The sequence below is a fragment of the Amaranthus tricolor genome, chromosome 6 (assembly GCF_026212465.1).
Source record: "Amaranthus tricolor cultivar Red isolate AtriRed21 chromosome 6, ASM2621246v1, whole genome shotgun sequence".
Classification (NCBI taxonomy): Eukaryota; Viridiplantae; Streptophyta; class Magnoliopsida; order Caryophyllales; family Amaranthaceae; genus Amaranthus; species Amaranthus tricolor.
The window spans coordinates 26,885,954-26,911,177 of record NC_080052.1 but is presented as its reverse complement, the minus strand read 5'-3'; the positions used below and the strand labels follow the sequence as shown (position 1 = coordinate 26,911,177).

General features: G+C 34.8%; 2 protein-coding genes across 2 annotated transcripts; both read left to right on the top strand.

The window, feature by feature from the left end:
* Nucleotides 1-1,792: 1,792 nt before the first annotated feature.
* Nucleotides 1,793-18,662, top strand: LOC130814764 (protein SCAR3). The gene is made up of 9 exons (XM_057680949.1): nt 1,793-2,413; nt 4,268-4,431; nt 11,988-12,111; nt 12,188-12,320; nt 12,688-12,755; nt 12,883-16,339; nt 16,521-16,619; nt 16,940-17,047; nt 18,019-18,662. Exons 1-9 carry the CDS (start codon nt 2,256-2,258, stop codon nt 18,064-18,066), a joined length of 4,359 nt encoding a protein of 1,452 aa, XP_057536932.1. The 5' UTR covers nt 1,793-2,255; the 3' UTR covers nt 18,067-18,662.
* Nucleotides 18,663-22,596: 3,934 nt separating this feature from the next.
* LOC130814763 (cyclic dof factor 4-like) lies at nt 22,597-24,316 on the top strand. Its single transcript, XM_057680948.1, has one exon. The coding sequence runs from the start codon at nt 22,662-22,664 to the stop codon at nt 23,145-23,147; it is 486 nt and encodes a 161-aa protein (XP_057536931.1). The 5' UTR covers nt 22,597-22,661; the 3' UTR covers nt 23,148-24,316.
* The last annotated feature ends 908 nt before the right edge of the window (nt 24,317-25,224 follow it).

The window sequence follows — 25,224 nt, the reverse complement described above, 5'->3', positions numbered from 1 at the left end:
TACAATGAAAGGGGAGTTAGTATATACTATTATCTCTATAGTCTATACTTCCTCCGTTCTAAAATACTTGCTACATTTCGATTTTTGGCACTATTTATCGTTTAAGCTTATTTTATATATTGCGACTAATGTAAGTAAAAGTATAGTCAAATGAAATCTAAAACAATTTTGATTGAGTCTTCAGAAAACGACAAACTCATTTCATTTTCAAGCTGTTACCATTTTAGTTTTAGCCAAAATACATTATACCAAATTCTAGACTTTGATGATTTTGAAGTATGAATCTTAATGTCAAAGTTAACTACAAATAAGGTTCCACGACATTAATTGATCTATCAATCTTGATGTCAAGGTTAGCATAAATGAACCACCTTCAAATTGGAATTAACCACAAGATTTGTCACAAAATTGGCATGCTTACATAGCTTTTGTTTTGGACATCTCATATTCACATATTTAGTATTATGCTCATACTCTCATACTCATACAAAATATCTTTATATCATGCTATCCATAATTTATTCAATACTTTGTGCATTCCATCAAAATAACTAATATTATGAACATTGTTTCGTAATATTTATCTACCTCGTCTTTACTAATCTAACACACGAACTCACGTTTTTATTATTTTATTTAGTCATAAATTTTTCACCCACTTATTTTCTCCTTTTATTTTTACATTTACTCTAACAAAATTATTTAAAATACTAGTACTACACAATTAAAATATTTGGCAAACAAATGATAGCTGATTGTTGGACTCGCTGCTATGAGCATTTTGTTCAAAAATAATATATTCATAACAATAAGTTGTTTCAACCAACTCATTTACGAAATATTAACATAAGCTGGTTTGACCACACAACCCTCTAGAAGTCCAATTGTATCAAAATAAGCTAAAGTTGTCCAATAAGCTATTCTGACAACAGCTAGTCTCTTGAAAGATCGTCTTTTTAAGAGATGTATCTCAAGCCCAACCATTAAACATTAATATCTACTTACCATATTCTTAATGTCTACTTAAATTATTCTTAATGCTTACTTACCGTATCCTTAATGCCTAAGTTCAATATCTTAAATGTCTACTTAAACCATTCTTGATGCCTACTTATAATATTTAAAAAAATATATAATAGGTCAACCCGATTAGAGATGGTCTTTCAAAGAGACCGTATCTAACAAGAATTTGTGTTTAGCCAAATACCAAAATGGGATGTTTGTTTCTTAGCTTTTTGATTGACTTTTGGCTTTTAGCTTGATGGTTGATCAAATAGTAAAAAAAAGTATTTGGTAAATGACTTTCAAAGCAGCTGAAAAGCTGACTTTTGAGCTAAAATGAAAAGAATGTTTCAGCTAGCTTTTTTGGTTGACTATTGGCTTGCTGACCCACATTTTCTCTAATAAACATCCAACAACCAATACTTAAATTTACCAAATATCTTCACAAACAGTTAGTTTTTTCAGCTAACTTTCCAACAAAAACAACTAACATTTTTAGTTGATCAAACAAGTCAACTAAAAAAACCAACAGCCAACGATCAATAACCAGTTAACAACACTCTAATATTTATTGCAAAAACTCAGGATAATAGTACTTCTATTGATCATTTAATAACAATATATAGTTGAATCAAAGGCCATTAAAAAATTTAAGTGGATTCCCCTGACCCATGAAATATGGCAAAATGACCCAGCTCATAATTGCAGAAAAAAGATGAAGTTCAATTGAGTAATACTTTTCAGCATTGTCTGTACTGTAAATGACCCCACTTCACATTAGTAATAGCCAAAATGTCAGTTGCTGTAAATTGTGAACAGTAATGGAGCCTCCAAAAACACAAAAAACACAACAAAAAAAGAAAAATTAACTATCAAGGAATACCTTGTAGAGTTGGCAATAACAACCATTAATACTCTCAATTCACAGCTCTTTATCCTTTTTCATTTTCTATAATTCCTAAATCCAACAAACCCATCTTTCAATTTCAGTTCAACTGCTCCTTTCTCACTACCTAATCTCAGTACTTTCTTCTCTTTCCTCATCCAATTTAATGTCTACTTACACTATTTATGTTAACACTAACTTACCATTTTGTACAGTAATAATCATTTCTTTCTGTTTTTTAAATCATTTAATTTTTGCCCATTAATTTATAGAAGTACATGCTATCTGGGTACTTCTTAATTCTTCTCCAAACATCTTAAAGTTTCAATCTTGTTATTTTTCTGGGGATTTGTGGGAGAAAAGGAAGATGCCTTTGGTGAGATTTACAGTGAAAAATGAGTATGGATTGGGAGTTGAAGAGTTGTATAAAGATGGGGTTCAATCTGAAGATCCTAAAGCTGTTCTTGATGGTGTTGCTGTTGCTGGTCTTGTTGGTGTTCTTCGTCAGTTAGGTGATCTTGCCCAGTATGTTTTCTTCCTCATTTCTTCCAATAATTTGCTCCTTTTTTTCCTGTTTTTCTTCCCTATTTTGGGGGTTTTTTCCTGGATTTTAGAGCTAGTCAATGGACCCAGTTAATATTTATTTGTACTTTGTAGTTGTAGATTTGTTTTTACTGGAGTAAATATGGAATTTGTCATGTTGTAGAATGCAATACTTGATTTTCATTGTAATTGTTGGTTTCTGATTGAAATTGCCTATAAATGAGGTAGTTTTGACCGTTGAAGACTAGATTTTGTTGCTAGTGTAGACCTTTAAAAAATTCAAATCCTGAGTTTGGTTTTTAAAGTGGAAATATTGATTCCACTGAGTAAGATTTAAAGCTTCTAATGGAGAAATAAAAAAGGTGTCATCTCTACAGCTTCTAATTTGCTTGGGGTTTTAGTTGTAGTTTTTATGGTTATATATATTTGAGTTTTTTTTTCTTCTTAACATTGATTGAAGTTATGAACAATGGTTTTTCCCAATTGCATGCAGTTGTTAGAGGATGGTGGTCCTGTAAATTATTGTTGTTTTTATGGAAAATCTTATCTTTTTGATTCACAGAAGTTATGGGAAGGAGGGTTTTTAACAAGCAATACTGAAGAGTATCCAGTCATGGGCAATTGTCTAGATTTTAGAAAATTTTTGTTGCTCAAGGCAGTATTTGTTTTAGATGTTGAATTGACTGTTCAACCTTGCAAAATATTATCTTTTTGTTGTGTGTAAGAAATCCTATTTATGTGTCTCCTGTTTTAAAATCTCGCAACATAACGACAATATAATTTTCTTTTTGCCAAATTTTGACTATAGTGCAAAGGAAAGTCTTAGCACACCGGTTAAGGTGCACTGGGTGATTGAAAGGTCACGGGTTTGAGTCTTGGAAAGCTTATTGCATAAATGCAGAGAACTGTTTGCCTCTATTACACCTCTATGATGTGGCCCTTTTCAGGACCCTCGTGTTGTGGAAACGATTTGTGCACCTGGTTGCCCCCTTTAATAGCAATAGTGCCTTTACCTTGATAGAGTGAGCATTTGAATAGAACCTCTTCAAAAAGAACGGAGACCAAGCTAGAGAAAGGGTCTCTAATGTCAAATTGCAACAACTTAAATCTAGCATAACTTTCATGGTCTTCCCCCCTAATTGAGATCTTGGGAAGAAGATGTTCAAAAGTTTGCAATATTACCAAAAGCTCAATTCTTTCTTTCTTGGAAGTCAAAATTGTTTATAGTTATTCCTTTAGTCAAGTTTCTTTCGTGCATCTATTCTTCAAATGGCTGATTCTTATTGGCATTTTGACTCTTTGCTTCTTTTCAAGTGCCCATTTCGGATCCTTGTTGCTCCAACTTGGTTATGGACACTCAGCAGTGCATTTTGGTACCAAGACATGGAACAATTTCATAGATAACTGACTTTGATGTCAGGACACATGTCGCATGCCTGTGTTTGAAATTAGATATTAAGCATGAGAACCATTGGTTAAGCTTATTACTTGACCATTTAAAACTTCATTAGCTTTCTCTTATCTCAATTGAAATGCGGACGAGGGAAAGCTTAAATGAATTTTACAGCTTTTTCTAAGAGGTAGAAATATCATGCATTTAGCAAGTTTTCCCAAAAGAGAGATGTATTCCTTGTTCACAATATGCAAAACAACATTTCTTTACCCCACTCCTGCTAGGCGAGGTTTGAGTGGGTTGCATGTACACAACCTTGCCCTAGTAAACACAGAGGTTGTTTCCAAATTGACTCGATGTAAAATATTGAATGTTCACCTGATTTTCTGCTTAAAGTGTACTAAGTAATGACTTTTGTCACTCCATTTGTTGTGGATATACAGATTTGCAGCTGAGATTTTCCATGGTCTACAAGAGCAGGTTGCTTCTACCTCGTCTAGAAGTCGTAAACTGGTTAATCGTGTTCAACGGATTGAAGCTTCACTGCCTTCTCTTGAGAAGGCTATACTATCACAAACGGACCACTTACGTTTTGCCTATACACCTGGTACGTTTCACTTCTGCAATTGTTCTGCTTTGAGGCAAATCACATGTCTTTGTGTATATAATTTGTTCCCAACTATCATTTTTGTCCTTCAGCTACCGAGGAATAGACTATCCAACTTTTTTGACGTAAAATATTTGGACTTTTACATCAAATGTTATCTAAATCTCTTTCTGTGAAACTTTATACAGTTACTTTGCTTACGTTGATGTTTTTGCATTCGCAAATTGTTGTATGAGACAGTCTTACTGAGAGACGCGCCTCATACTTGGGTTAAATAACCCATCTAATATATATTATGAGAATATGAGCTTCTTGTTTGAGGTCGTCTCACCAAGAGACAGTCTCTCACAAGAATAGCTCTTTTGAATTTGATGTCTATGTTTGAAGTAGGATTGTCAAAGCCCAAAACATGCTTCTCAAAGGAAAATTCCTTTTATTTGTTTTGGGTGGGTAGGGGAAATTTATTATCGCTAGCTGTCTATTGGCTTGTTTGGAAATACTAGTTGATAATCTTCCTTATGAGTGTCCAACAAGATATGTACTTATGTAAGAGGGCTTTCCCTTGAACTTATTTGCACTCTCTTATGCTCTATTTTTCTACCTCAATGTTTCTTATGTTTTTTACTTGTAAAACCAACCCACAAGGGCCTAAAGTTTCAAACTTTATTCCTAGAAAACACCCAAGACAAATGGCAAGGGTGTTCAATGCAAGTAAACAACAATCTTCAATAATAAACAATGAGAAACAATAAGAAAGAAAGCAAAACAAAAGACACAAGATTTATGAGGTTCACCCCAATGTGGGCTACGTCCTCGGTGGTGGTTAGCTTGCTTGATTATGTGAATAACAATGGAGTTCTCAAGAACTCTTACAATGGAGTATTACACTTGGAGAAGATAAAGGAGATGTGTTTGTGTTTGGCTAGGGTTAAGAATCTCCTTAGAAATGAGTGTATGAGGCTCCTATTTATAGTAGTAGCCATGTACCAATAATTGGGTAAAGACCCACACTAAAACATTCCCGTAAAACTTATAGCGCAAGAAAACAGAGTGCTTTCTGGACTCCCGCTCGACTGGTCGAGCGAGATACGGCTTGTTTTTCAGTCAAGCGACAGATCAAAATAGCTACCGACTTGGTCGAGTCAACTGGCTTGGGTCGAGCATGCTTCAGGTGGGTTGAGCGGCTCATCAGAAACCCCAAAATGACTCCCATATCATCATACACACACATACACACATCCACACAACGCCAAACTCATCATACACCATTGGTCTACTCAAAGTCACACCAAAACTCCAACAATCTCCACCTTGACTTGAGTTCACCAAGATCACACACTTCCTCCAAGACACTCCAACACCACACTACAAACAATCAAACAAGTAACACACCACATAAATGCCCCATAGGGGCTTCACATCAAGCAAGCTTCTAAACCAATCAAGTTCACACATAGAGTGAACTTGTCGGTCGGCAACGGCTTCGTCATCATGTCGGCCGGATTATCATTGGTGCTTATTTTTGCTAAGCGTACTCTCTTGTGCTCAACTTCATCTCGGATGAAGTTATATTTGATGTCGATGTGCTTGGTTCTTCGATGAAAAGTGTTTTGATTCCTTGCCAAATGAATGGCACTTGCACTATCACAATGAACACGCACCAAGCTCATCTCAGGGCACATCTCACCAACCAACCCTTTAAGCCATTTTGCCTCTTTGAATGACTCGGCAATAGCTATATATTCCGCTTCGGTGGTGGACATGGTGACAACACTTTGGAGCGACGATTGCCAATTCACCGCCATTCCACCTAATGTAAAAACATTTCCCGAGGTAGACTTTCTAGTATCCAAGTCACCCGCATAGTCCGAATCACAATAACCAACTAACCCACTTGAACTTTTCCCAAACTTGAGACAAACATTTGAGTTTCCCTTCAAGTACCTCAACAACCACTTTAGCGCTTCCCAATGACCCTTACCCGGATTTGACATATATCGGTTCACCATGCTAACTGCTTGAGCAATATCGGGTCTAGAGAAAACCATTGCGTACATAACGCTACCAACTGCGCAAGTGTAAGGAATTTCATCCATTCGTTTTTCTTCCTTTGTTTGAGGACATAGCTTCTTGGATAGCTTGAAATGAGAAGCTAGAGATGAGACACACTCTTTGCATCGCCCATGGAGAATCTTCTTAATACCTTCTCAATGTACCTCCTTTGACTAAGATACAAGTTGCCTTTTGCCTTATCCCTCAATATCTCCATTCCAAGTATCTTCTTGGCTTCGCCAAGATCTTTCATGTCGAATTCACTTGAAATTAACACCTTCAAGTTCTCCACCTCAAACAAATCTCTACATGCTACAAGCATGTCATCAACATAAAGAATCAAATATATAGTAGACCCACTATCAAGCTTCTTAAGATAGACGCAACTATCATAAGAGCTCCTTGTAAAATCATGTGAAAGCATAAATGAATCAAATTTCTTGTACCATTGCTTAGGCGATTGTTTTAGCCCATACAATGACTTCTTCAAACGGCACACATGACTTTCTTTACCTTTAACTTCAAAACCCTCCGGTTGCTTCATAAAGATCTCTTCCTCCAACTCTCCATGTAAGAAAGCGGTCTTCACATCCAATTGACTCAAGACCTTCCATAGTCACAATCGCCAACAAGGTTCTAATGGAAGAATGCTTCACAACCGGTGAGAAAACCTCATGAAAATCAATTCCTTCATCTTGAGTGAATCCCTTTGCCACAACTCTTGCCTTGTATACCAGAGCGCTTGTGCTAGTTGATTCCTCTTCTTAAATACCCATTTACTCCCCACAACTTTCTTGTTTCTAGGTGCTTCAACGATTTCCCAAGTCTTGTTCTTTGCAAGAGACTCCATCTCTTGCTTCATAGCTATTAGCCACTTACTTGAGCCGTTTGAGGCCATAGCCTCCTTGTAAGAATTTGGATCATTCACACTCTCCACCTCACTAGCAAGAGTGAGTGCATAAGCCACATAGTCACACTCCTCTATGTATCTTCTTTGAGGTATAATTCTCCTCTTTTCTCTTTGAGCGGGCAAAACGGTTTCTTTTTCATGTCGAGCATCATCATTTGTTTCATCAATATTTGGAGGCTCCACCTCCACTAGTATGTCATCGGATGTACCTGCAGTGTTAGTAAGAGTATTCTCCACAATAGGAGCAACCAATGCATTTTCATCAAAAACTACATCCCTAGAAGTAATGACCCTTTTAGACTTCTCACACCACACCCTATAACCCTTTACACCCAAACCATAGCGCATGAAAATACATTTCCTAGCTCTAGGTTCAAGCTTTCCCTCACTCACATGAATATAGGCCGGACAACCAAATACTCTAAGATTAGAATAATCAATCGGCGAATTATACCATACCTCCTGTGGGGACTTGAAGTTCAATGCGGTGTGTGGAGAACGGTTCACCAAGTAGCATGTCGTATTGACGGCTTCGGCCCAAAACCTTTTGCTCAACTTTGCTTGTGCAATCATATTCCTAGCCCTTTCCAACAATGTCTTGTTCATTCTTTCGGCTACACCATTTTGTTGAGGCCTTCCAACATATGTTCTATGCCTCACTATACCCTCCTTGGTGCAATATTGAAGAAACTTCTTATCAACAATCTCAAGACCATTATTTGTTCTCAATGCCTTGATGCTCTTCCCGGTTTTCTTCTCAATCATGGTCTTCCAATTTACGAAGACATCAAATACTTCATCTTTGTGCTTGATGAAGTAGCACCAAACCTTCCTTGAAAAATCATCGATAAGAGTAAGCAAGTACTTGCACCCACCAAGTGAAGTCTTCCTAGAAGGCCCCTAAAGATCGAAATGAATATAATCAAGGATTCCCTTGGTGTTCTAGATTGTCGGTTTGAAGCTCACTCTCTTATGCTTCCAATACACGCAATGTTCACAAAAACCAAGATTCTCGAGCTTCTTTCCTCCAAACAAGCCTTGCTTGCTTAACTCACGCATACCACTCTCACTCATATGACCTAACCTCAAGTGCCACAATTTGGTCTCTTCATCAGACATGATACTTGTGGAGACATTCACGGAGCCGAAGATCGTAGAACCCTCTAGAGTATACAAACTCCCGTACATTTTCCCCTTTATCACAACTAGTGACCTTCTTATGACCTTCAACACTCCACCTTGACAAGCAATCCTACAACCATTCTTGTCTAAAGTACTCAATGAAATCAAGTTCTTCTTTAACCCGGGGACATGCCTAACATCGGACAAAGTTCTCACCATACCATCAAACATTTTAATTTGAATACTCCCAACACCGACAATCTTGCAAGTTGCATTATTTCCCATAGTGACATTCCCTCCATCTACCCTTTCATAGGTAGTGAATAGTCCCTTGTTGGGTGTCATATGGAAAGAACACCCGGAGTCGAGTATCCACTCATTCTCACCCTTATACTCATGGGTGGCAACCAAAACTCCACCATCATCGCTATCATTCGCATAGTTGGACCTCCCCTCATCATTGGAATGCTTCTTTTTCCACTTCCAACAGTCTTTCTTGATGTGACCCTTGAGCTTGCAATAGTTGCAAGTTTTGTTCTTTGTTTGAACTCCTAGACTTTGACCTACTTTTACCCTTGCTATCACTACCATAAGTAGAACCCTATCATTGGTTCTACCCCTCACATACAAACCATCATTTGAAGTACTAGATGACTTACTTGACAATTGTGTATCTATCAAGTCCCTTTGGGTCAAGGCATTCTGAACATCATCACTACTCAACGATAAAGTAAGGTCTCCCTAAAGTGCTTGTAAGAAGGTGGTAATGAACACAACAAGTAAATGGCCAAATCCTCATCATCAAGTTTAACATCAATATTTTGCAAGTCCATGACAATGGAATAAAATTCATCAAGATGGGGTTTAAGTGGTTTACCTTCCTCCAATCAGAGATCGTAGAGTCTACTTTTCAAGAGTAGCCGGTTGGTCACGCTCTTTGCCATATAAAGAGACTCCAACTTTTCCCATATCCCTTTGGAGGTAGTCTCCTTCACAACCTCTCTCAAAACTTCATTTGAGAGACATAGTTGGATAGCCGATAGTGCCTTAGCATCCATTTCTACCCATTTTGCATCACTTACTCCAATGGGTTTCTTGTCTTCACCTTCAAGAGCCTTGTGCACCCATTTTGTATCAAGATTGCTTTCATCTTGACTTGCCACAAGCCAAAGTTTACACTCCTATCAAACTTCTCAATGTCCAGCTTCATTGAAGACATGTTTCCACAAGTTTTGCACTCTTAAACACTCCCAAACACTAACAAAAGCCTTAAGCTCTGATACCAATTGATAAAACCAACACACAAGGGCCTAAAGTTTCAAACTTTATCCCCAGAAAACACCTAAGACTAATAGCAAGGGTGTTCAATGCAAGTAAACAACAATCTTTAATAATAAATAATGAGAAACAATAAGAAAGAAAGAAAAACAAAAGACACAAGATTTACGAGGTTCACCCCAATGTGGGCTACGTCCTCGGTGGTGGTTAGCTTGCTTGATTATGTGAATAACAATGGAGTTCTCAAGAACTCTTACAATGGAGTATTACACTTAAAGATAAAGGAGATGGGTTTGTGTTTGGCTAGGGTTAAGAATCTCCTTAGAAATGAGTGTATGAGGCTCCTATTTATAGTAGTAGCCGTGTACTAATGATTGGATAAAGGTCCACACTAAAACATTCCCGTAAAACTTATCGCGCAAGAAAACAGAGTGCTTTCTGGACTCCCGATCGACCGGTCGAGCGAAATGGCCTTGGTCAAGCGGCTTGTTTTTCAATCGAGTGACAGATCAGAATAGCTACTGACTTGGTCGAGCCAACTGGCTCGGGTCGAGCATGCTTCAGGTGGGTCGAGCGGCTCATTAGAGACCCCAAAATGACTCCCACATCATCATACACACACATATACACACATCCACACAACACCAAACTCATCATACACCATTGGTGTACTCAAAGTCACACCAAAACTCCAACAGTACTTGCTAAAAATTTTCCTTTACCTAAAAGAAATGTGAATATACTTTTTGAAAATGTCTATTAGTATAAGATTACCAGTAACATGTAAACTTAGCCACCACTCTATTCAACCCTGTTTGCTTTTGATCTTCCAGAAATCATATCTGTTTGATCATGAGGCTAGATGTGTCATGCTCCTTACATGAGACCCGTTAGAGTTAGAAGTGTAAATGTAGCTAAGGATGTCAAAAATGGACAGACGGGTGCGGGTACCCACCTCCTCCACCATTTTCACTGACTATTCAATTGGGTATATTTATCACAACCATACCCACCATGTACATGTCTTCTTTCGCCCGAACTCTACCTCATATGCGCTTTATACCAACCTTTTCCTCACCCCGTACCTACCCTCTTACTCTTTAAATTCCAATCCTTTTCGGAAATTTTGACAACTTTAAAATATATAATGTATATTAAAGCGTATTGTATTATGGGTACAAGGGTGGGACAAATACATATGGGGCGTGAAGTCCTCATATTTAATATTTTCCTGCATGGAGAATATGACTTTTTATACCCATGTTCATCCACTATGTATCCACCAAGTTTATACCCATATCCGCACGACGGTTTGAAGCTCGTAACTCTACTGCAACACTAGCCTTCCTCATATTACATTTAACACTAAATATTCCATTTGAAAGGAGATGTGAATGAGATTTCAACCACATTGACTTTTGATATTAAGCCCAAATCCATATCAGCCAAATGTTTAAGTTGATGATTGAGGCCTCAATAGTGGTTTTATACTTTTTCACACTCCTTCACTCTAGAGAACACTGGGTTAAAAGTGTGTATGAGGCCCCTCATACTAAGCCTAAATATTCCACTTGAAAGGTGGAGTGCATGAGATTCAAATTCGTGACAATCTATCACATTGGTTTTTGAAAGCTCGTCAATAAACTATCTCAACCAAAAACACTTTCCCTTTCTTGATCCCCCTAGTTACCCTTTGAATGTGTAACCCAATTTTTCACTATAACCATTTATAGTAGTGTTAGAAACCATAGTGCAAAAAATTGCCCGATGTATATAGACTATAGATTGTATTGTAAAGGTTCGGAAGTTTAGTGCGACTGACTGAAGTATGGGCCGAGACAATTGCAAAACCAATGACATTAACCGCAAAATCCATCTTGCTACCTTTACCACGACCATGACCAAAACCTTATGTTTGTATATCTTGAAACGAGTCATATTTTTCACATATGCGCTGTATTTTTTCTTTTCTTCTCTCGTCTATTCCTTTTCCTTTTCCTTTTTCTATAAATTTATTGGCAAGGAGGCAAACCATAAGAAAGGAAGTGTAAAAGATAATATCCATGGAATAAACAGAAGAGAAGACCTTTTCTTGATTGATTGCCTGTGTTTTTTCAAAATTTTGTAATTCTTAACTTCTTCCTCGTGAGTATGATCCTTCCGAAATTCTGTCTTAAGTTTTGGAGTTTTGCAGGCACTGAATGGCATGCTTGTATTCGAGATGAGCGAAACCATTTTATCTTTGATGACTTGCCACATTTTATCATGGACTCATACGAAGAGTGCAAAGAACCTCCACGTCTGCAGTTACTCGACAGGTGTAATTTGCAGTTGAATCGACTCGGTTTGTATCTATTGATCTTGTGTTTCTTACTCATAGTTTGCTATTTTCAGATTTGACTCAGGTGGTCCCGGATCCTGTTTAAAGAGATACTCTGATCCAACCTTCTTCAGAAGGGCATCATCCAATTCTGAAGAATCTAACGGTGAAAAATCTCAACGAGAAAGGAAGGGTCGGAAAATAAAGGTGTGGTATTATTTTAATTTGAAGATTGAATCACGCAAGCTAAAATGTTATAATATTTTTCATATCTTAGTCTTTGGTCAAGTTTCAAATAAATGGATCTCGTTTCATTGATAATTAGTCTCTCTGTCCCTAACATTTTGCAACAATTGGGCACTGAACATCAATCGGTCTTAATTTGTATTTTATTCTTAATCTATTAGTTAAAACATAGTCGAGTGAGATATTTGTGGATTATCTGTAAGTTAAACCATAGTCGAGTGAGATATTCGTGGATTCGTCTCATTGCTAGAATTATTAATATTAACTTTTTATAACTTTTATTATGTATAATTAGAGATATTAACGATTGATCATCAATATTCTTCAGAAGAGAAGATCAGGGCAACAAAGTGGACAGTTTGCCAAGTCTGCACCAATTCCAAATGGCAGTGGCAGGTAGCTATTCAGAAGTATTTACTTTTGTGTTTACGAGTAGATTTATCATTGAATGGCCTTAGGTTATATAATGGGACAATGGATATATTCTTTCTTTGAGCTAAAGTTCATGGTTGATGGTTTTCAGGATGCAATTTTCTTCTACTGGCCAAGGGCAGTCATCACGGTCACAAATGGGTTCTACTTTTGACATGACCTTCAAATCAGATCTGGGGGATCAGTCAGACTCACACTGTTCAAAGGACGGTACAGACTTTATCGAATGTGAATCTCGTCCAAGCATATCTGCACAACCTGATGTGACAAAGAATAGGGGGTTATCTTCTTCAGTAATGGAAGAAGTAAACACGAACGGATCAATATACGTTGATGAGCACACTGCCGTAACTAGTGGTGATGAAATATCAAGTCATGCCGTGGAGCCTCCTATTCCACTTTCTTCTAGTGCCTCCTGGGAGGAAAAACTGGACCTGGAACCTACTATCCCGTTTTCTTCTAGTGCCACCTGGGATGAAAAACTGGAAATAGTCGAACGGAATATGGACGCTAATCATAACATTGAGGACATCCAACAAGTGCCTGTGACAAACTTTTCCGTTCATAACCAGGAGATAAAGCAAGACAATGAGATAAGTTCTAATCAAGTAAATGACTTTTCTGAACATGAAATTAGCTCCGAGTCAAAAACGGATGAGTGGCGCTTGAGCACATCTATAAGTGGGAAATTCATGGAGCCGAATGGACTCCATTGTGGTAGTTATGAAAGAGATTTTAAGACAAAGGTTCAAGTCCAACCACAATATCTGGAACCCATCCGTTTAATTGCCCGCTCACAAGTGTGGAACTTGTCTGAAGGTGGAAAAGCTCCGGATCATATGAATGTCTACTTAATAAATAATCCTGCGTTCAAGATCCCGGAAGCAAAGGAGGCTCAAAATTCCATTAAAGCTGATATTGAAGTTGCTGACAAAGAATGGGAAGCAATCGATTCAGTTGATGTCAAAGCAATTGAATGGAACCAGAAAGAATCAGAAATAGTTGCTGATGATCATGTTAGTCAAGAGGATGCCAATGCTATTGAATGGAGCAGACATGATTTGGAGATGGTTAATCAAGATGCTGAAGGGGACGCCTTTTTGGAAGGTAGAAGCAATGTGACGGTTATTGAGTGGAACCAGCTAGAATCGGAAGGAATTAATGCAGGACATGTTAATTATGAAGATATCTTTTCTGAAGGCCAAAACAGTGTGAAACTAATTAAATGGAACCAGCAAGAACTGGAATCACAAGATCCTGAAGATAGAAACAATGTGCAAGTAATTGAGTGGAACCAGCTTGATGAAATCGATAGCGGAACGGAAAACTTTGTTGATGCTCTAAATACCATTGAGTCAGAATCTGAAAGTGATTTTGAGACTGAAATGAAGAAGGAAGTACAAGCAATAGCTTATAGGGATGAAACGGGAGAAAATGATGTGAATGACTTACCGAGAATAACAAGTAACTTGGAACCTGAGCATCAACATCTCTTTACATCCGCTGACGGCAAAAAAGGAGGATTAGAAGGTTTGGAGAGCTCAATTGCTTCTAAATCATTAGCCCATATTACGTCTCGTGATCATAGTTATTCATCCGACGATGGATCTGATTCAGCAAGAGGTCAGAAGCTAGATGTTTCAACTTGCGCTTCCGATGAACAGTCCGTGCATACCAGCCAAAGTGCTGTGCCGTCCAATATTAGGTCTCTTGACCATAGTTATTCGTCCAACGATAGATCTGATTCAGAGAGAGATCAGAAGCTAGATGTTTCAACATGCTGGTGTGATGAACAGTCTATGCATAGCAGCCAAACTGCTATACCGTCCAATGTTACCGAGGCTTCTGATTTAGTTGCTAATGAGCCTGAAGAAGTACAAGCTGCAGTTTATGAGATGAGGCCTACTGCTTCTGCATCTTCAGAGAATATGGGGTATCCTGACCGTACTCAGTCATCCTACGACAAGTCTAAATCAGCTGAAGGCCAGACTCTTGATGTTTCGACTGGTCTGTTTGATGAACAGTCGGTGCTAACCAGCCAAACGGAACCTCCTGATGTTCCTCAGGGTATTGAATTTTGTCTAATTGTTCCTGGAATAAGACTAGAACCTGGTGAAGTTGCAAAATCTGGTTCCGAGACTCATGGTGATGAGAGAGCTAAATCTTCACCTTACTCGTCACAGGAAATTTCAGCTGGGTCATCCACCAGTTACCCACATGCATTTTGGACTAATGGGATTCTTTTCGGTCTACAGCCTTCAAAACCTACAGTGTTAAGCGTGCCTAATGTCGTGGATTCTGCTCCTACAAGTAAGATCGATAAGGTTGGTCAATGCAGTGTTGATGTCATTCACAAGCTTGATGATCCTGCAAGAATGCTGGTGTCATCCGTCAATGAATCTAAGCATGGTAATAAAATAGACAACAACGATGACGATGTAGGCTCCTCGGAGAATGTGTCGCATCAAAGATTCCAGAAAACACTTGATGATCCCTATGTGCGGAGTGCTGGTATTGCCGTTCCTTTTGAAAGTAAAGTTCCCGTAGGTACTAATATGAAAAATGCATCGTCTGAAGCTACTAGTGCAAGTGAAGAGCGATCTTCTTTGTTATCATTGCTCAGTCGGGGTTTACTAAAAAATAATCTCCGTAGAAGTGGGTCACTGGGTTATGATGAATGCCACGATAGTAATAGCAAAACTAATGGGTTTGATAATAGACGCCAAAATGATGTCACACATTCATTGCCGGAGGCTAACGTGAAAGGAAGGTTGAGCTCTCCTGTAGATTCTCCACCACCTTCACCACCTCTTGAGCATATGAAGATATCTTTCCAGCCTGTTAATGGGTTTGATACTTCTAGACTAAAGCTCAAATATCCGGAGGGGGTTGATCACTATGAAAATACCTTAGATGCATTTCCGTCATTTCAGTTAGTTCCAGAATCCGCTACATCGCAGCATGATATTGGTTCAGAATCTGATAATGATACCTTTTGTCAATCACATGCCTATAAGTCAGATGAGTCCGACAGTCATCTGTCTGACTCAGATTCTGAGCAGTGGGAGTCTGGTGATTCCACTGAAAGTAACGACCACACCATTTATAATGGTTTGGGCCGAATCTCGTCAGCAGAATCTGCGTCAATCTCTCCGCACCATGAATTAGATCACGGAAATATGCGTTCTGTGGCGTCTGTCACTGATGCACATTCATCTTGTGATCCTTCATCTCGTTTTCCTATTCTGGATGCTAAAAACCCAGTTTCTTATCAAGAAATGAAACTGCGTCTGACATCAGGAGCAGATTCTTCGCACCTGCAGGAGCCGACACATGAACCACCACCTCTTCCACCTCTGCAGTGGCGGGTTTCAAGGCCTCAGTTTGATGAAGTAGGAGGCAACGAGGGTTGGAGATCTGATACTCTGAGTCAGCCTTCTGTTTCAAATCATCTTTCAGATTCTGCCGTCGCTTACCAAACTAAATTGGACTCAGCTAAGCAAATAAATGAAGTTCGGGAATCAGCTACAGTTGTTAATCTGAAAGAGGTAATGCGTCTAGGAACCAATATTATAGAAGTATGTATGTGCCATCGCATACCTTTGTTTGCTTTACACGATTTATTCCCTTGATTTATGATTTATGAATGTCATCGTGTAAATGGAATGTATTGCGGATTGTTTGGACTTTTATATGTGGTAACGATGATCTTCGTATTGAATTGGGCAGGCGGAGGAACCAAAGTTTGGCCAGGAACGAACATATCATGCTGAAAATGAGAGAAAAGTAGATGATGGGGGCAATTTTCTTCAGCAAATTAGAACAAAGGTAAGTATTTGATACTGAATTTGATATCTACACTTTTATTAAATGGTCCTTATGTTATTAATAAATGAGGGTTTTTAACAAATGACTTTTCCCTGGCTTTTTTTTTGGTTTTTGGCTTTCGACTTTTTCGTTGGTCAAACAGTGAGAAAAGGTGTTGGTAAACGGATTTTAAGCTAGTTGAAAATCTGTCTTTTAGCTACAATTTGTTAAAATTGAGAGATGGTGTGAATTCAGTGCGTAAAGCAATTAGTTTGGTGATGATGGTAGTCATAGGTATGGAGGGAAAATTTACTAACACATTCCTTTCTTCAAAACTTCAGTCCTTCAACCTTAAACGCACAGAACCGATGCGACCAACTTACGCGCCTATCCCTGCCACCAGTAATAAATTTACAGCTATCCTGCAAAAGGCCAGTGCAATCCGCCAGGTATTTCTATTCTCGTCTGCTTAAATACTAAATACTGCTACATGACCAATACCAAATAGTCGCATGCTAGAACATGAGTGTAATTGCTTGTGTGATAAAATGCTCATAAAATTTACATACGTATGCTCGCATTTAAATATTTATAGTATGCATATTCTAAAAAGCAACACAAATTTGTAATAATAATCGATTAGTATGATGATGCGATTAAAAGGACCATCCAAGGTAACTTTGAATAGACTCTATCATTCTGCGAGTTGTCTCGATGCAACAATCACTAGCTCCGTGACTCAGATTACATTAAGAACTATGCTTCGTTGTTACGGAATTAAGCATGGAACAAGTACAATAAAATTGAATAGTTGGGTCCTCGATATAACGCTTTTATAGACTTTACTTTCTAGAGGGAATGTTACTTGTCCACCACCGTCATAACTCATAATCAAAATATTCTCGTGGGCACCAAATGCTTAAAAATGGGATCTTGCTTAGATTCAATGGCACTTATATTGGACCATCATATCCGCCATTTTTAAGAGACAGTGGATCCATGAAAAAAGCCCCCGTTGAAGAAAATCACTTTCTTATGTGGATTCGTATATCCTTCTGTCAATCAAGTATAAGCATACATCTATACATTATGAGAAATAGACATGTGATTCGGCTTTTGTCTTCTAAGGCTTTGTTAGAGTATATAGCATATCATGGGGCCTCAACCATCAGACTCTAACAGGCTTGTTTCCCTAGCTTAGATCAAGTTCACTGGATATTTTTTTGGCATCCTCGTGCACTTTCACTTTCACATTCCAATCTATGAAGCTTAGTTCATTTCGATTCTAAAAAGCCGAATACACCTTGCCCTTTAATGTTGGAAAAGCTTTATGAGCAACAACTCTAAATCTTCAATGTAATCATGAACATTGTTTCTAAATCACATATTAAGATGATTTCTTCGACGATGTATGATGCAGGCTGTTGGAAGTGATGATGGAGAGGATGATAGCTGGAGTGATACCTGATCTCTCGGGTGCAATTTTGCAGTTAGTTCTAAGAATAATCATGATTTGGTCAATGCTTAGTTAGATTAATTAGATTTTTTGCGCTTAATGATCGTAATTGTGAATAGTAAGTAGTTCTTTATGTAATTAGATTATAAGCCTAAGTTTGTAGGTTCCTAAAGTCCTGTGAATCAACGTAAAGTCTTTCTAAGGAGGTGCTTGGCTCTTATATCAATATACTCTTATAGCTCGTTAAATTATATTTTAGTCATCTCTCTTAAATCGTACTAATAAAATACTCCATGAGAAATAAAATTATATGCTATATTGCTATTTTAAATTTTCAAAATTACTCATCTCTATAAAATATTCTTCTAATAGATAATAGGTAATATAAAATATTCTTTGAATAATGGGGTACGGGTTTGTTATCTTTCCTCATTCAGATCCTATCTTTAAGTGGGATATTAGATAGATGATGATAATTTGCTTTATACCTTCAATTATTTTATTAAAGAATCAAACATGTACCAAAGTGTTTATCCAATACTAATTAATGGAATCATAAAACAAAAGGCAATCACAATTTTGTACACCACGCAATTAAAAACAATACTAAACTTATTTGATAATTACCATAAACTTGTTTGACAAATGACTATCGATTAAAATTATTGGTTAAAGTTGTTGACTGGTTTGATAAATTAGTTATTTTAGCTAGTTGTTTATAAGTCAACGGTGATGGAAATATTTTGGTAAAAATTAATTATTGGCTATTGGATATGTATTGGAGAAAAAATATCGGGAGTTTTTTAAAAACCTAAAGGTGGTAATATTATTTCAAGGAAAGGGAATCACACCTTAGCATTTACTCATTTTTGCCCAACTTAAAAATTATTTATTCAATAGGCTATGAAGCAAGTAGACCTTTAAATATTATTAATGATCTTTTACTTTGACTTATCAAATTTTCATAATTATCAATAATAAACCCATACATATTTTTTATTATAACTTTCATAGAAGATAATGTGAAATATATAAATATAAGTTGTGTAGTTTAATTTTCAAGCGCTTTTATGATAAGAAATCCAAAGAATAAGCATTAATTGGCTCAAAAAGGGAAGAATAAAAGAAAAGAGGAAAGCAAAAAACAATAATGAAAGTAGCTTTGTAAAGACACTTAATTTTCTAATAAAGAACTTATGCATTGGCCATACATTAAGGTCTAACCATGTGCGACCTACTAATAACTTCAAAATTAATCGTCCATATTATTAATATATATATATATATATATATATATATATATATATATATATATATATATATATATATATATAAACCCAAATCTTATTCGTTAATTGAAAAGGTGATCAAAACAAATAGCCATGTTCAAATATTATTAAAATCCCTCTTGCTCGTACCATTTGATATAAGAATGAACAACTGTGAAATTCTTTACGATGACACCAACCCATATAATTAATTTATTTTTCTAAGTGATTGATAACTTTAAATGTTAAGTGATCATTTTAATAATCTCAATTTATATGGGTCAATCCAATAGAAATTATCTCACTATGACCGTCTCATTTAAGAAATTATGAAGGATAAAAAGTGGAAAAATCGAGAAAAAAAGATAAAAATAGATTAGAGTATAACTTATGAAAAATGGAAGAATTTGTAGATGGGATGAAAAGATAAATTAATTATATGTTGTGAATTAAAAAGAAAAGAGAGTAGGCCATAATTAGAATTAGAAGTATGATGAATACTATATGACAAATTAAAATAAAAAATATAGCAAAAACTGCATCACCAAATAAATTTTTATTTCTTTCAACTCTGTTTGTCTTAAAATTTCCCACAACGACTTTTTAGCTTCCTCTCACCTCTTAATTACATACATTTTTCAATTATTACGTAATTGTTTAGACATTCTATATTTCTACTAGTATACTTTTATGGATGTCTTTAATGTTTTAAAGTCCAACTATGTTGAATTTTTTTAAAAAAATTCTTATACCCAACATATAGCATCATTAAAAACAAAAAATAATTAGAATATTATTATATCACTTATTTAGTATTTACTCGTACGACATTACTAATTTAATATTTTAATAGATCTTTTTATTTATAATAATAAGCTCCTTACTAAATAAAATTTCTAATCAGTAAGCATGAGTTCTGTACGACGGCCCCTTTGGCCTACTCTTAGGATTGGTCTTATTGATCATATATTTATACAACGTAACGCAACAAATGAAATTAATTTAGTAGTAATTACATTTTGTTATCAAAAAAAAAATAGAATTTTGTCATAATTATAACTATACTGTCTTATCAAATATCATATAAGGTCATAAAATTAAATTTCACCTAATTCTCTCATTTTTCCTATCTACCATAAAATTCAAAAAAATAATCAAACAATTTGGACTCACAACTTTGAAAATGGATGAAATCCAACAAACAACCGTTTAAAACCTCTATAATTGCGATTCGTACAACATGAGTTAGACATAAAAAGCCCCAAAACCATCAAACAAGAAAAACAATCACCAAATTCCTTAATTAAAGCACACTTTTGTATGAATGATCAAACTAAGCTTTATCTCTTCAAAACCACTCCCCACATTTCCTTCACTTTTCCCTCAAACTTTGGTTACTTAATAAGGTACCTGGTTATGGGACCCACATTTATATTTTCTTATTTCACCAAACAGATCAGAATCAGAACAGAAAATAAGAGAGAGAAAGACTGATAATGATTATCAACTAAAATAAAAATATAATAACATTAAAAACTTTTATCATAACTGAAAATAAAAGAGGGAAAGACCGATCCTATGACACTTCAAGATACTAAAATAGTTAAAACATTACTTAAAATAAAAATATAACGAGCATTAAGAAGTCAACTTAATTAAAAATTTAAAATCTCCTCATATCTAATATTAAATATTCTATTTTTTTTTAAAAGATGATAAAATTTGAACCTATAACATTTTATTAGGTTGACTTTTAATAGCATATTTATAACCACTTCAACCAAAAATATTTGTGGAGAACATAAAATATGTTATAAACTTTAGAAACAACAATATTAGAATCAAAAAGTGTTATAATCTCATGAATACAAAAGAATTAGTGATGCTCCACGTGGAGTACTGATGGGACAAAAAGCTCACCATCAGCTTTTTTCTACGGAGCAATATTAGGTTAATAATTATTATTTGTCAACTTGACAAATTATATTTTTATAGTGAGATTTAATAGTATGATATTTTAAAAATTATGAATCTTTTTATGTTTTGATTATTTTATTAGTATATTTTTTATCTTTTATAATAATTTACAAATTATAAGATTTTCTACTACCCAATTAACTTTTTTTTTTTTTTTTTTTTTTTTTGGCTTTTTCTTCCCTTCATATCCGCTCTTCTTTCCTCCGAGTTGGCGGCTCTCACCATCACATGCATTCACCTTTATTTTCTTTTTTACGCATCTCTTAAGATTGTCAAATTTATGGCTAGAGATTCTCTTTTGATTTTATCCACTGCATTAATTACCAAACGTAGATTAAATGTCACATATAAAGTTGTATCTAATTAGCGATTTAATTAAAAGTATAAATTAATGAAAATTAAATGTAATTCCTTTGTTCTCTAAAATTCTTCCCATTTAAAATATTCATTTTAAAAAAAGAGAAATTTGAATAAGGTTTTTGAAACATATATAAAATTTAGAATATATTCATATGAAATCTCATTAGATTCGTCTTGATGTATGTTTTTTATTATATATTTTTTATAATTTTTTATGATGGATATTAAGAGATATTTATACCACACATTTGTTTTGAAAATTATACAAAAAATAAATGAAAAAAACAAAAGAAAACAGAAGAAGGGATTAAATTTATAACAACCCACATTTCCAAATACTTTCTAGTCACAATTTATAGTCAAACCTTTTATTTCACTTTATTCAAAAAATAATACTTTTTATGTAGTTCAATGGACTAATCAAATAATTAATGTCTTTTATGTATAATAAAAATTATAAAAAATTAATATTAATAATTTTTATATTGAAATGAATCAATTAAGATTCTAATTGACTATATTTTAACTTATATATTAACAATTATTAAAGTGATAAATAAATAATGTTATATCTACATGTTGTAAGAAATTTGAAACAAAGGAAGTATTTATTTTTCCTATATATTTCCTCCGTTTCATATTACTTGCACCAAATAAACTTTTGCGCAATTCAATGCGTTTGTCGGATCGTGTATATATAGAATTATATATAACTAAAAATTATAAAAATTTGATATTATGAAAATATGCAACGAGACGAATAAAATAAGATCCCACATGACTATGTTTTTTCTCTTATAATAGTCAAAATATATAAATTACCATAAAATAATAAATAGTGCAAAAATTAATTTGGTGCAAGTAATATACAAAGGAACAAGTACTACATATAGTATATTATATATATACAAACCTCTCTCCTTTCTCTCCATAAACCCAAAAAAAATTTAGAAATCCAAATTTTCAAATCTAGCTTTCTCTCTCCTTTTTCTATCTCTTAAAATGGGTGAGATCAAGCTATTTGGCCAAACAATAGTATTGAAAGTTAAGCAAGAAGAAGAACAACCATACAACAATGATAATGATGATCAATCAAGTGATCATGATCATGATCAATCAAGTGAAGATAAAAACAAGATGAGACCAGATAAGATAATCCCATGTCCTAGGTGCAAAAGCATGGAGACTAAATTTTGCTACTTCAACAACTACAATGTTAATCAACCTAGGCACTTTTGCAAGGGCTGTCAACGTTATTGGACCGCCGGCGGAGCGCTCCGTAACGTTCCTATCGGTGCTGGTCGAAGGAAAAATAAGCTGCCGGGAAGAAACGGCGGCTTGTTTTCCGATAATGGATGCTTGATTGAAGGGTTGATGAATGATATTGATGAATGGCAAGTTGCTGCTGCTATGGCTGCCGGTGGTACTTTTAGTCATGGCTTTCAGGTTAAGAGGAGGAGGAGTGAGTCAACTAGTCAAACTTGTTGATTATTTTTTTTAGGGTTGTTTTTAAATCTGTTTTTTAAATTTTTATAATTAATTAGGTAATTTTTACTTTGTTTAATTATTTGAAGATCAATAATTAATAATTTGGAAGGGTAAAAAAAGAGGGGCATTAGAAGAGATTATTGTTCATGAATTTTTGGTGTATATATAATTAGGCATTAATTATATTACTCATTAGCTTGATTAATTTGTGTCTTTTTTGAGGAAAAAAAAAAAGAAAAAAAAAGCTCTTGGATTAAGTCTCCTTTGTGTTATATAATTCAAAGCATAAGGATTATGTGAGTAAATTGTTGAGTTTGATTTACATAAAATAATGGGAAATTTGCCTTTTTTTTATTATTATTATAGTATAGGTAAAGGAAAGGGTAAGATTAAATGAAAATCAATCCTAAAACCTTAAAAAAGAGGTTTTTGTTCTCTAACTGATCCAAGATTAATGATCTGTTATTTTATTAATTTCTTATGTAATTTGTTTTATGGAGATTTATATAAAAAATTTGATAAAATACTATGAGTTTTATTTACAACTCATTCAGGTGTGCACGTAGAGAATGAAATTATATATGAGAGATAAATTTATCAAAATAAATTAATTCAAAATAACCAAATCTCTTGCTTTTATTTATTGATGATTATGTTTGTTATAATGGTTGAGAGTTTTTCTTTTCGCCAGTTATTATAAGTTGATTTAGTGATTGAGAGTTTTTCTTTTTATGTGTTTTTTTTTAATATTTTATGAGTCCTAGGCAAATATTTACCTTATCAATGATCCGAAACGGGCTCTCTGCTATTTGTGTTAGGACATAAACCATAATGGAGAAAGTATTTAGATTAGATGCTATTATTAGATGATTTTGAGTAGAGATTTTGAAAAGATATGATGATATATATGAATAGTTGACCAGCTGGTTATAAGTTACAAGTGGATTATGAAGAATATATGCCAGATAAGAGAGGCCTAATAATAATCTTATAGTATAAGATATAATAAGTATATTATTACATTGATTCCTTTAGATTAGAAGTACATGCTTACTGCTTTGGGGAGTGAGTAATGGCCAGTGATTCTTCTTTTTATTTTCTTTTATGCTGTCTTTCTTTTCCTAGCACTTGCGCAAGGGAAACTTTACATTTACATTATACCAACTCTAAACTAAAGGTCAAATTGTGATCAATATTAAATATACATAATTAATAATTTAAGTTATTTTTGAAAAACACAGTTTCTGGTGAAATTACCTTAAATAAAAAACTTATATTTTCATAATATGTATAAGATGGGTTATATAGCTTATATATGAGACGCATCTCTGATGAGACATAATATAATTAATTAACTAATTTTGGATTACTAATAGGAAAGAGAATGAATTTCTTGTTATTATTATTTGACTTAAAAATTAAGCTTTTACATATTCGAATTAAATGAATTTTTTTTTTTCCAAGATAGAGTATTATCAACATGGTATATTGGAATACGGAATTTATTAAATATATATAACTCGATCTCTATACAAGAAACATTGTATATCTTAATATATTATAGTATTTGTTTTTGAATTTTTCTTAGTTATTTTTTTTAAAAAAATGTTTTTTACTGGCCTCAGCAGTCAACACAAATAAAAAATCTGCAAATTGTTTAGCTTTTTTCAAACATGACTGATCCAACACCAAAGTTGAAGATTAACCAATGAAAAATACTTGTGTTATTCTATATAATCTCTGAAATGGTTCGTACATGAATTTGTCAAGTAAGAACTCTTACTGATCCACTTATATCTTATGGATAGAGTATATATATAACGTATTCTAGTGTTTAAACTGTAACACCCTAGTCTTTCGGATCGTTGGTAACTATTTATGGAGACTGTAGACTGACCATATAAACCAATACAAGTTTTTCCAACGCACTTTGGTCTCACTCGTGCGAATCTAGGAAAACTTTCCAGAAGGTCGCCCATCCTAAGATTGCTCCCCATCAAGCACGATTAACTGTGGAGTTCTTAGCAAATGGACTCCCATGAAAAAAAATACACCTTGTTGATATGAGTAGTCTATC